The 14158-nt window shown below is 41.6% G+C and overlaps 1 protein-coding gene across 3 annotated transcripts in view; it reads left to right on the plus strand.

Annotated features, from left to right (window-relative positions):
• cpne5a (copine Va) overlaps positions 1-14158 on the plus strand; it is a 60418-nt gene that overhangs the window by 30209 nt on the left and 16051 nt on the right. For all 3 annotated transcript variants that reach the window (XM_077003735.1, XM_077003733.1, XM_077003734.1), the window contains 7 exons: positions 4776-4839; positions 8206-8309; positions 8537-8641; positions 11012-11053; positions 11211-11286; positions 13028-13081; positions 13677-13738. In XM_077003735.1, coding sequence (XP_076859850.1) covers positions 4776-4839; positions 8206-8309; positions 8537-8641; positions 11012-11053; positions 11211-11286; positions 13028-13081; positions 13677-13738 — 507 coding nt within the window. The remainder of the gene's footprint in view (positions 1-4775; positions 4840-8205; positions 8310-8536; positions 8642-11011; positions 11054-11210; positions 11287-13027; positions 13082-13676; positions 13739-14158) is intronic.

The raw sequence follows: 14158 nt of genomic DNA on the forward strand, positions 1-14158 counted from the left end.
TTGCATTACCTCTATCTTTGATTCATCCTCATTGTGATAAAATGGAATCTCCGTTTTCCTTTGAGGGCTTTGCGGTGCAGTTTCTCTAAGCTAATAAATCTTTGACATCGTAGTGCTGTTGGTTTTAACTAACCCTCCTGAGCTTTCGAGCCACATATTGGTGCGGCTCATGGGCAAACGGAGAGTAAGTAACAGAGTTATAGATATGAATGCTATCAATCACCACACACATCTAGGGCTGTTATGACCAGTCAGCAGCAAAGCGGAGGCCAGATAAATGGCCTCAGTGATCACATTTAAAACAAGAGTTACAGGAAGGTAACAGCCTCACTGCTAAGGGCTTTCCAACAGCTGCAACTGCCTTCTGCTGTCACCATGTTTGCAGAAGAGATCACCCCTTTAAGACAAGGGCAATAAGGTGATGCGCATTTTAGCCGGTCCGCCATCACACAGAGCTAGCAGGATGCCTTCCTCTGTTAAGTGTGCTGTGTTCTAGTGTGCTGAGATTAATTCTCAGCAGCCGCGCTGAAATTCAAAATTTGGCAACTTGTGACAGATGATGGTGCATTCGCTGCAAGTTTAAGGCTCATTTAACAGCAAAGTGTTTCAGGATGAGGAAAACGAGGTGCCATTAACATCATGGGGTAGAAGCCTAGTGCAATGGCACCAGTCCTAAGGCAGTAGAAATGTTGATCTTAGAGCACGCTAAATGCTTCAATTTGAAATCATGGGCCAGGCCACTTTTTATCATAATTCAAATCCTAGTGTGTCTAAGGATTATGGATTACTATCGAAGTGTAAAAATCTGGAGGCTTAAGGTTCTAATCCTATTCTGAGTGCCCTGTGGAGTTCTAGGGCTGATCTCTTATGGAGTTTCAATGTGATCAGTCCCATGTGTTTATGATGGCCTTGTTCCAGCAGATTTCTCCGTAATCTTTATCTGTCTTAGTTTCACATGATGAATCACTTTTTTCTTTCATTTAATACTTTTCTGAGTTGAATGGTAATGTTTCTGATGGTCCGCTGGCCTAAGGCTGATCTGCTTATCTCACTGAAACGGGCATGTTTATTTCAGATCAAGCATGCAGACCTCTGGTTCTTCATCCTGATATCACACCAGATCCCATTCTGTTCTGGCCTGCCTTGTCAACCTGCCACTGCTGCCTTTCATACACTGCTTGTGAACATTTACTACCTCTCTCTCTCTCTCTCTCTCTCTCTCTCTCTCTCTGCCATTTACTAATGAGTTCTGATATACATGGCAATTGGAATATCGATGGTCTGAACAGAACAGTTTGTTTTAGAGTTCTCAGACTCACATCCTGAGCTACCTGTCCAAATACCAGCTATCCTCCCTGTGCAACTCGACAGTCTGCTTGCCTGTTTAAATACCAGCATCATTCTTGATCCTAATGAGCAAACGTGCCCACCTTCTCACACGTCTCCCGTCCTGCACCTTCAGAGAACAACACTGGTCACAATTACAACACTGGTCACATTACATTACAGGGTTTTACCTCAGTCACAAGGGAAGACATGTTAGACGTGTGTTTCTGGATGGCTCAATAAGCAGAAGGTCTCTGGAGTTGGGAAAGTATGATCCAGCATTTAATTGGGCGTGGCCTCATTGGCTCAGGGTTAACACTGTGTCCTATCGCAGGAATGATCCTGAGCAGAAACCAAATTGCCATGCCGGGCCCCAGACGGAGAAACTCTGCCATGCTTTGATGAATGGCTCCTGGTGTAGCATGTAGAATTTGCTGCGGAAACAGCACACGACTTATTAGGCTCCGAAGTGCCTTCATAAATCACAACCTCATCTCAAATCAGGCCTGCCCATACAAAATTAGATGCTAAAATGCGGGTGCCGTGAAAGGGAAAGGGCTCTGTAAATAGCGCTGGTGAATAACGAGCATAATACCGAATCACGTCTCTACCCTCGCTCTCCTCAATTTCATGTGTGATCAGTATGGAAAATTATTCCTCCCTGTCCATTATGACTTGAGCTTTGGTAACACGCTTTGTCATGGCCATGTTTGATCAGTGGCACCTTTGTGAAGCAGACCGGCCGAAGGTGTGCAGCGTTCACCTGGAGGTAATCTGGCTTTGATGAAACCAGCGGTCAGAACCACTGCCAGCTTCAGCTGTGTTTTGGATGCCGAGTTTAGCGGTGACCTTAATTTTGAATCAACTTTCTTGCTTATCTTGACATCAACCCTGTAGGTAGATTAATGCCGCTTTAGTATCCATAGTAAAGTAGACTTCTAATGCTGCAATTTGTACTGTTTAGCATATTCTGGAAAGTCCTAGGTGTTCCAGTGTATGTACATGGATCACCAATTAAAACACTTGTTTACATTCGTTACCTTTCCAGCGCTGCATCACTGCTGTTTGACCTCATCACTGTTGCTGTTAAGTATTGTGAATAACCTTTAACAGAGTCCCACTCTTGAAGGAGTACAGTATTGAAGGCAATTTCACTGGGCTTAATTGGCCCATGGCTGTCTACTTAGACTACACAGCTGCCCACAACTGACAGGATGCACTGGACCTCAGTTTGGACATGTGCAAATCTGAACTAGTTCAATTTCCCTGTCTGATGCAACATTTAAACTTGCTAAAAAACATGTTACCATGTGTTTCCAGTTTAAACAGTATGCCATAGTATAATTTTTTTTCTTCTGTAGATGTTACTATTAATTTTATAATTCAAGTTTTTTGGCAACATATTGTGTATGGGTGAATATACATGAACCTGCACATCCAGTGACAACAGAAACCAGTAGGAGGTTGTGATGTTTGATCGGATGCTAATCAATTGGGAATGGGGCAGGGAGAGGCGTGAGTGTGATTGATTCTGCTTGCCTCTGCTGTGGAGCGCTGGCAGCAGAGAGCGGTGGGAGCCACATCCATAATAAACAACCCGATGCACCAGTGGGGGTTGTAATAGGAAATTAGACGCCGCATTTCAAATGGTTTCATCATCCGAGACTTTGGTGTCCCAGCGGAATGAATGAGTGCATTTAGGTCAGCTTATGAATGAATGCGGTATATATAAAAAAAAGCTTTTTCAGCACTAATATAAGCATTTCCTGTTTCACAAACATCCTGTACTGAGGTCTGAGTCCATGATCAACACCTTTGACATTCAGGAATTTTCAGGCGATTGTGAATGATGTTATAATTCCCGCGGTCCAAGCTGGTTTTGTATAGTCCACCTGAGTAGTGATCAGGTCAGGCAGAGTACTGGACTGGTCTATTGAGTGTTTCCTGCTTGTGGATACGTTGTACTCTGTAACACTGAACATTCAGAGCCTCTGTAAATCTGTACCAAATTACATGCGGTAAGCGGAGGTCCGATGCTCTGTTTTTAACTCTCTTTTGTGGGCCATATGTGAAGCTTATCTTAAAGCACAATATTGTTTCAGGCCCCTCGGCTGGACCTTGAGAAAATGAGTTAACCTCTACTCTCGGGCAGCTATAACCTTTTTACTAATCCAACAAACGACATCAAAAATCCATTTGCTCATGAGCCGGGCAACTGTTTTAATAATTCAAGGGCAATTAATATTGGTTGAAATGCTGCCCAAGAGACAATGGAGGCTTCAAGATGAAATGTCAATGTCACTGCAAAAAAAAAAAGCATTGATATAATTACTGCCTCATGAACAGCTCAAGTCTGACAAGTCTCCATTGATGCCTGGCTGGGTGGAGTCGGAGCCCTGGGTAGCACTAGCCTTCCCAGTGCAAAGCTAGATAAAGAGAATTCAAGATAATTCAGGCCATCCTGGACACTGCAGGAGGAATTTGAAAGTTAATGGAGAAACCAAACGAATTTCATCATGAGTTTGAATTATTTACACTGTATAATTAACTTATATTATTTGTATCTCTTACAGGCTGAGGGTGACTCACTTACTTGCCCAAGGCAGTCTTTAATGATTCCATTAGTACAACAGGATAATATTGTTTTGGCTTAGCTCAGGGAAATCCAAACCACATATATCCATCACATTGGTTGGATTCCACCTCTTGGATAATTATCCATCTCTTGAGGGGGCTTGACAGTGTCTGGTCGAATGTATGTAATGTATGTAATGTATGTAGAACACTGTCTTATAATGACCAGTCTCAAGTCAAGCCTGAATACAATGGTAAGGGGAAAATCACCCTGATGTTTCCATAATTGTGCTCAACAGGGGCACATTTTGTATGAAACTTGACCTTGTGATAATGAACTTCCAGCAGTGTTCAGCTAGAACCATATGTTGTCTCAGTTTTCAACTGTTGATTAAAAAAAGCTCATTATGCTAAAATACCACAGATTGAATTAGATTCAGAACTTAGTGCAGTTACATAGGTTTACTCTGTGTGAGTAAAAATGATCATGTTAAATGATCAATATTTACTTTGATCGCTTGATCGAACTGTGTAGAGGCTCAATTGTGTAGATAATGAGATTCATACTATTAAAGTTGCTGGAACAAGAATACAGTAAAAGCAATGTAAAACATACCACGCTGTGTTGCAGGACAATCCATTCATCCCAGGATATTTTAAGATGAATATTAAGAACAATTTGAGGGGGGCAGAAAATAAGTAACAGTGAAAGCCAGGGGGAAACTTGTCTCTTACATTCATTATCACCAACATTAGCATTCCAGAGTTGTATAAAATAGTCAGTGTGGTACCGTTTAATGCGCTGTACATTTATGGAAGTGGAATAATGATGAAGAGTTCATGATTGATATGCAGTTCATTTGGTTTGGTTTCAGGGGCATTCCAGGGAAGAAATGTGGCACTATCGTTCTTACCGTAGAGGAGCTCGGAAACTGCAGGGTAAGAGGCATGCTTCTTTTAACTTATGGAAATGATAGAAAACCTTCCTAATTCAAAGCCATTCATTTCGAGACTCTTTCAGTTGTTTTAAGATGCTCAGGTTATGGTTTTAAAAAGCAACGCCAAACTGCTGTATGTGCATTGAGTTGGGTCTGCATAAAGTAGGCGTAAAGGCAGAAACCATTCAAGTATGTAAAATGTTCTGACATATTGTTTTGGCTAATTTATGTTAACTCCACAGTTCTAAACAGTTGGCAGATTACACAGACTTTATAGCATTTCCTCTATGAAAAGTTTAGTTTGAATTACAAAGAATGGTATCTGGAATGAGAACTGCATGGTACTGCAACTCTTACATGTATATTTTAATTATTTGGCCCTTGCAGATTTTACCAGTTCAGTGGGGCGGATTACTTTTTTGTTGTTGTTTTTGCTTGATTATACACCAGCCTCCCTCTCTGGCCAGCTAAGGGGGAATTGTGCCTCTGAAGTCAGTTTCAAAGCCTGAACACACTCTGAATGCTTGGATGTCCTTGGAGGACTTTGGACACCATTCTACTGCACATTAACTCTTAAATTTTGCATTGCCTATTTATGATATGACATCTAAGCAGATCCTATTACTGCAGTGGACCATTTATTGTGACATACAATAACTGACTTATGTAGCTTAGCTGTGTGGATGTCACTGTGTGATGCTAAAAGTTCTTGGAGAGTCACTGTGAACATCTTTGAATGGCAGGATGAGAGTTACCATATCAAAAAACAAAATTACTTGGACTGAGAAGATGCAGTGAAAATGGTAATTATGATAGCATGATGGATTTTGTATTTGGCAAACTTAATCAAGTTGGGGATGGGTGGGGGTATGGATTTTACCAGAGCTAGCAGATTAAAATATAAATTATACCTTCAATAATTTGGAAGATAACCTTGCTGTAGATTTGTTCTCTCTCTCTCTCTCTCTCTCTCTCTCTCTCTCTCTCTCTCTCGCTCTCTCTCTCTCTCTTTCTCTCTCTCTCACTTATCCTGTGTTTTTTATAGAATGTTCAAGAAAGCAAGAGATACTTCTCTCCTCTCCCCATGGTCTCATTAAATTCTCTGCCACGCCAATATTATAGTATTCAATAAAACTCTGAAATAGCAGCTGGGAATGTATTATAGCACACCGGGGATATCAGACTCAGATTCAGAACACTCCCAAACACACATAAACATGCCCTTTATATAGCTGTGCCTCCTGGGACTAAAGGTGTATGTGTATTTGTAGGTGATTATATTATACACTGGCTTTATACATTTGCATTATTCATAAAGAAACTGCTGTCTGTCAGACAATACTCATCTCTCTACAAATATAAGGTGTAATGTGGGTCTAATGCTAGTCACTTTGAAAATATAGTTAACTAGCACTAGAATGTTTGGTGTCAATATCATAAGGCCTTAAGGTCTTATCTAAGTCCCTGTGGGGCATAAACAGGTTCCATATACCATTCTTCTATTTATCTGAGGTCTGACCATTACAACGTCCACTGTGCTAAATGTGTTATTATAGCCAGAGGAGCTGACAGCTGGCTGGATTACATAGCTATAAGTCATTGTGATAGTGCGTGCTTCATTGCCTCGCATAATGGGGAATGTGTTGTTTAAATGATTTCCGTGGTTATGCTTTCGTTTGCAGAGTCCTGTGTGGTGCATATATCTAGCTGAGGCAACTGTGTACAATTAAAGTAGCTGGTGTTAGAGCTACAGCAACAAGATAACTGTAGGTTGTCCGAGTGCTTAGGTTGTTCACTTGTGTTTAATTAGCAGATTTGAATAATAAACCCAAAGTCAATATCAGCTCAGTATCAGACGCCAGCAGGGTCTGTAGAAACCCAGTGGGGCATTTTTTACTGTATATTACACAGACAAATATGTGCCAAAAAGGGTAGTGTAGATGACCAGAGACATTGGGATGTATATCAAGGCTGTTTATGCCAGATTTTTATATGCTATATCTTCTCTCTTTCTCTCTTTCTCCCTCTGTCTCTTTCTTTCTCCCTCACACATACACATCTTCAAGATCCACTGATCCATAGTTCAGGGGTCTGACCCTATCAAGACAGAATGTTGCAGCCATCTCTTACCAAGAGATGCCAGCCATCTAGATTAGATAAAGTGTGTTCAGACTAGACACAGAAACACACGCAGACATAAAGACATACACACACGCACACAAGCACATGCACACAAGCACATGCACACACACACACACACACACACACACACACACACACACACACACACACACACACACACACACACACACACACACATGCAGGCACACACATGCAGGCACACAAACACACTCCCAAACACACATGCTCAGTCAAGTGAAGAATCAGACCCTTGGTCATCTCAAAGACATTATATGGCAGCGACACTCTGTTAAGAGTAGCGCATGTTAGAAAACTACTTATCTGGGCTGGTGGAGTGTGCCAGATTATAACGGTTTCTTTAACACCCATAAAACTGTCATTTAGCGCTGACCTTTGGCAGGCAGCTCCGGCCCTCCCCTTCAGCTCTCTCTCCTCTCTCCCCCTATCTCCTGTTCCTTTCCACTCTTCTCTTTCTCTGCCCTCATATTCATTGTCCATCTCACCCTGCTCATCTTCTCAGCTCTGGGCTACAATCTCATCATATGCTTTAATGGCACCTTCAGTGTATAGAAAGATTTGGCAGTTAAATTGGCTCATAGCTTATTCAATGTGTCAATAATGGGAATGAAATGTGCAAATGCCTTATAAATTGTAGTAATCACTTTAACACTAGCGCTGGTAACGTATCATTACTGCTGTTAAAAGCAGCCCATAGTGCATGAGCGTGCGCGCACACACACACACACACACACACACACACACACACACACACACACACACACACACACACACACACACACACACACACACACACACACATATCCATCGCCTTGACATTAAGTCACACTGTTTTGTTTTTACCACTCATTCCCCAATTAAATTATGTGCCTTTGCCCATAAACATCTGCTAGGCTTGAAATAATTTTAAAATGCTTATTATCTCTATTTCCCTTGCTGTAGATGAGATCTCTGAATATTATCTTAACTGAAGGAAATAGGGAGAGGTATGGTAGCTTGAAGTCTATTAAGATGCGCAGCATGTCTGGCTTTTATTTGATAGTCTTGTCCTATCAACCAAGGTTGAGGATCTATAGCACAACAAGACAGCATTTTGACTGTAATCCTGTTGGATTTACAACTATCTCTGGAACGCTGAAATTTCTCTCCTTCCCCCTCCCTCTCACCCGTCTCTCTCTCTCTCGTTCCCTCTCGTCAACTCCCTCAGGACTGTGCCACTATGCAATTCTGTGCCAATAAGCTGGACAAGAAAGATTTCTTTGGTCGGTCAGACCCTTTCATGGTCTTCTACCGGAGTAATGAGGATGGAACGTGAGTTACTGGGTTCATGCACACTAAACCACCTCAGATGTGAGAGCAACATTATAAGCAACATAAGGCCTTCACAACACATTTTTTATGCCACAACATAGTAAAAAAGGACTCATGTTGACAAAATGTGTAATTCCAATCTTAATGACGGCTGTGCGTCTTACAATCTCAGTCCACGGCTGAATGCAGCTCATTTGGGTTGGTCTTTCTTGTGATTCTGCGTTCAGGTTTACTATTTGCCATAAGACTGAGGTGGTGAAGAATACTTTAAATCCGGTATGGAAACCTTTCAGCATTCCTGTTAGAGCCCTCTGCAACGGAGACCATGACAGGTATGCATACGTACAGGAGCATTTGGAAGCAATGAGTATTTGCTGCCAGCAGTAATGGCAGTAATGGCATGTACGATTTTTGTAGTGCAATCATCCGAAAATGTCCCAGCAGTTCCAGGCGGTAATGATTTGTCAGTGTTATTGTATCCATGAGAAAGGGGAGTTATTATTGGACTAACTGCTGAGAGGAGACCAGCCTCTCTTCCCTGATTGCCACAGATAGCAATCACACCGCTGATAAGACTCTGACAGCACAAACTGCATTGGTGATGATATCTGAGAGAGAAAAAGGCAGAGGAGTCTGAAGCAGGCCAGATTTGGAGAGGAGGAACTCCATGGATAAAACAGCCTGAATGTGCCTGTGGGTTTGTGTGTGTTCCAGGTGAGTCTGGCACACTCGCAGACAGCTGTGTGTCGTCTGGAGAGCTGTCATATCCAGTCAGAGTGCTGGGAACAGAGCCACCTGCCTCCGAAGAACTACCCGGCTCATAGCTTCTCATTCCTTGTGTGTGTGGGTGTGTGTGTGTGTGTGTGTGTGTGTGTGTGTGTGTGTGTGTGTGTGTGTGTGTGTGTGTGTGTGTGTGTGTGTGTGTGTGTGTGTGTGTGTGTGTGTGTGTGTGTGTGTGTGTGTGTGTAGATATGGATTCACGTTTCTACCTTCTGCTCTTCTGGTACTGAGCCAGTTAGCACTCCTAAATACACTCTAATAATGAGGATTTAAATTGTGCTCAAGTTGAGTAATTGTAAAGATATGTGCATGCATTTCAGCCTTCTAACCTGTGTCTTCCGTGTAATTATGTATGTGTACTATACAGTATGTGTAGTATATGCATATGTGGATATTATATGTATGTCTGTATATATGGGTAGTAAAAACAGAGTTGCCAATGAAGCTTCCAGAGAGACAGAACCTTTTGTACAGTCCTTCATCAGCTGTTGAAGTTCTTTGTAAGGTCTTCATATAATCGTCAATATTAATATTAGTTTTCAATGTATTGTTTACATTTGAAATGTTATATACCGTACAGCATTGTATTAGTTTGGATGTGTTGTTGCTGTGTTATATTTTGTGATGCTATTTTCTTAGGACCTTATTCTGTCATTCCTAACATTAAGGCTCCTCGGTCTATCTGTGCCTTGTTTAAGTTGGAGGATGGCTCCCTAAGAGCTCTTAAAAGATGAAGGCATTTGCTTTGATTGACACATCAAGAGGGCGTGTTTTTATTCCAAGTGTCGAAGCAGATGTATTTGTCCATGTCTCTCAGCAAGACTTCCTGAGCCAGCAGCTGACCGTGTTAATCTGTCTTATTTCAGACAGGTGCAGTAGAGAATTGAAGAGTTCACAGCTACTGTGTAGTTTTCTCTCAGCTGCAATGTAACCTTCTTTAAGCATATAATATATATATATATATATGCACTGTCCTTGACATAATCATCGCAGGTCCATTTGTGCCTGCTGTAGTAGAAGATTTGTGCATCGTATTTTGATTATATGTCTGAGGCTTATAAGTAAGTGGTTATTCTTAGTATGTTAGTGGAGACCTTGAGACCTCGACATTCACTTCAGGCTAGAGACTGCTAGCTGCGTCCACGCTTGTCTGACGTCCTTCAACCCGTCTGCTGTTCTTTTTCACTGACAGACAGACAGATGTTCTGCTAACGTAAGCTGTGTTCTGGCTCATGTAATTCCCCCAATTCTGTCTGGCATCGCCGCACTACTTTGGAATTGCTTGTTCCCAAATGTTGTAGAGGCTGTTCACACATCCCTCATCCTAACCGCTAGAAAAATCCGACAGTTGTTTGACGACACAGAATCCATCAATCTCTGTGATTTTGTATTTAGTCTCATTATGCAGCTCATTACTGCGATTAACGTGATCAAACAAATCCACACGATCAAACATTAGACTTCTTGTAAGATGTTGGTTTGCCACTTTATGGTTTGCATTCAGTGTTCTCGTTTTGGTTAACAAAAGGAACTCATCAAGCTTGTCTCAGTGTAATTGACAAACTGCACTTTGTGAACGGAGTGAGGTTGCAATTACATAAACTACAATAATAATAAATGACAAACTGTAATTAAATCGTGGTTTGTGTCAGGCAAAGCGGTATGGAGTTTGCGCTGTAGCAAGGCTTAGACAGGCGATTCCCACTGACTGCTGCTTAATTCTACACACACTCCCTGGCTAATGGAACATAATTGGCTGGTTCCAAGGTGAGGTGAGATGTGCTAGAAGAGTGAGACTCTTGAAACGGCTTCACAATACTCTCATTTTAAGAGTCACTTTCCAAGGTTAGGTAACACGCTAATGACGCCCACACTTTCTTCCTATCCCCTTTTATTAGACTTCTTCCTGTTGTGTCTTACAGGTCAATTAAGGTGGAGGTTTATGACTGGGACAGAGATGGCAGGTACGTTTCTTATTCTTGTAGCATTCTCAATGTTTAGTTCTCATTAGATTGTGCACGTATGCTGATGTTTTTGCTTTTCCATCTTTTCACTTGACATGAAAGTCTTAACTTGGAAGTCATTCCACTGTCATGTGCTCTTTTTCTTTGGGGGTTTCAGCCATGACTTCATTGGGGAATTCACCACTAGCTACCGGGAGCTGTCGCGGGGACAGAGTCAGTTCAATGTTTATGAGGTAAGTGGTTTTATCATTTGTTCCCCCTATGTAGTCAAAGTCATGCTCAGTTAAGATCTTCAGATATTCTGTTGTCATAAACCTTTACACTGAAAATATTAGGGTAAGGTTCAATATGGAAACAAACACTGGACACTCCATTTACATTCAGAATTTCAGCTGATTTCAGCTGGCAATGTTGCTGCTGCTTTGCGTGATGTTCTCCAATATAATCGAATACCTGCTGAATTGACTAGTACACATTAGCCTGGAGATTGTTTAGAAGTGAAGATCACTTGTGAGGAGCTTTGTGAATGATCTAACAGAATTATTGAGTAATATTCTGCCAGGGATGGTGGGTAATTAAGGCAGGTTTCGCGTAGCCTTCTGTGCAGAGGCACTGACTGATGTGTGATATTACCTGAGCTTGCACTGATGCGCCTATGTGAGTCACCCATTAGAGAATATGTCAACATGGATTAAGTGGTTAAGGAGACCAGTGTCATGTGTAAATGCCTGGAGGAACAGAGGTATGGGTTGTATATATCAGCTGAATGGCTGAGTGGGGGAACTCGGTCTTCTGTGTAGCTGGCATGACACAAGAAGTTATATTTGTTAACCTTCTCAAGGGCAACTATCTCAGACGACACAGCATAAAACACCAGCAATGCTAGTTTCAGTGCTAATTTATGGACTGTGAAAGCATTTTTCTCTTATTTCCCTTGTTATTCCCTTAATACACTATAATTTATACACAGGGCAATATGAATACCGATTAATCAATTATTCATTATACATATGGCACCGCACTGAAATTAACATGGGGCAAAGAAGGATTTGAAATTATGTGATTATCTTAAATCAAAATGAGTGGTTGATCTGAAAGGAAGGAGCACTTTGATGGATTATTACAGTTTGTCTAGCTGTCTACATGAAGTCATGGAGTCTATGTACATGCAGTCATGTGATGGTGAATGTACATTCATCTGTGAATTGGACACTTTTTGGAGGTTCGAGATAGAGAGAGAGAGAGAGAGAGAGAGAGAGAGAGAGAGAGAGAGAGAGAGAGAGAGAGAGAGAGAGAGAGAGCATATGGGAGAGTATGTACGTAGGTGTACCCTGACATTATCTCTGTGGGAGGATGAAGAATGTGAGCGCAGGTGTAATGGAGCGTGACGGTGTCAGCAGGGTCCAGAGAGGAGCAGAGACATCCTGCAGGGTTAAAGCAGGATCAAGATCAGTCAGGACACATCCACGTCATGCCTGCTTTTAGTACACAAAACCAAGGCCAAGATCAGACTTTATAGTGTAGCCATTTCAGTTATATCCTGGTTACCAGTTTACACAGGTAGTAGCTCTGCCAAATATTGATCTACTTTGGTACATGGCTAGGGAGCTAAATTAACTTATACTTCTGAGCACACTTTCTAAATTAAGCCCTCATGGTATCCAACAGTTTCTCTTTATTTGCTGAAATGTAAACTGCCTTTTAGTAGAATCATAAGAATGATTTGACAAGTTTTGAATGTACCACTCTATGTCCTGAATGTATCACTGTATGATAAGCACAAGATTTATGCGTCTTTGTTAGAGCTGAGACTCCTTCCTGTCAAGATTCATATTCATATTCATATTTCTTCCTCAGTTCCCATATGAAGTGAATAGAGGATCTACTTCTTTGCAGATCTGAAGAGAAAATTCACATATTTATTCTTTCTGCTTGTTTAAAATATCACTGGCATATGTAAATGTGGGATTTCAGGTGGTGAATGCCAAAAAGAAAACGAAGAAAAGAAGATACATAAACTCAGGAACGGTGAGTCCCTGTCCCACGTGTTTACGCAGCCTATTCTTTTATTTGAAGCTCTATAAAGGGTGTAAACACTACACATTTGATTCAAACTAAAAAAATAATACTACATCAATGTGTAGCCTACATCAGTTTAGAGTTTCAGTTTATATTCAGTTTTACAGAATGGATGCATTATGCTCAGCCTTCACAGTTGTTTAAGCCCAATGGCTGCTTTTCATTTTTAAGTCTGATAAGTGTCTCATTCGGTTATGTTGATGTGACTGGGGACGCAGTGAAAGTGCCCACATTGAGCTGTGTGGAGATTGTACGACTCAGGATACATCTGCTCACACTGTGTAATTAAACTGCTGCGAATTCTCTGTCACTGGCTTCTACCTTAGCACAGAGGCACACCATTCATGTGATGACAACACTAATGAGCAAGAACAAGCCACTCTGGCAGTTGCAAGGGTGTGTGCGTGCGTGTGTGTGCGTGTGTGTGTGTGTGTGTGTCTATGTGTGATCAGTTGCTCTGAGGTAGATGTTATGTGTGGGACATATGGTACGTCGTGCCAATGTGCCAATGTTGTAAAATTTCTTGTTTTCTTAAATTCCCAAGGTGACATTGCTTTCTTTCTTGGTGGAAGCGGAACATACTTTTCTTGACTACATCAAGGCAGGGTGAGTACACCTTCACAGGCACACTGCGGTTGTTATACACATTTCTTCGTCTTCTCCAGGTTCCTTCTATTTTCCCCCCAACAAATAAATGTGCCGAGGCAGTTTATGTAGACTTTTGTCATTACGGGTTCTCACATGCTTGACACAAACAGGACATGATGCCTTCTAACACATAAGCTTGGTGTGAATATCGAAAATTCATTTAGACTTTAATTATGCTGGAGTTTGAATGGTACAGTGTTCGGCATCTGTAAAAACATATCAAGGGAGCAGCCGTACAGCCAAAGGTTGACACAACAGAGCTATTGTTGTCAGCATAGTGATCATCATTTCGGGTTGCCAGGTCATCTCCAGATTTTCTATGATGAAAGGGTGACCTTCTAAATGGGGGCCCTGATTGCAGGAAACCACTAATCTGTC

Source organism: Brachyhypopomus gauderio, chromosome 4 (genome assembly GCF_052324685.1).
Source record: "Brachyhypopomus gauderio isolate BG-103 chromosome 4, BGAUD_0.2, whole genome shotgun sequence".
Taxonomy (NCBI): domain Eukaryota; kingdom Metazoa; phylum Chordata; class Actinopteri; order Gymnotiformes; family Hypopomidae; genus Brachyhypopomus; species Brachyhypopomus gauderio.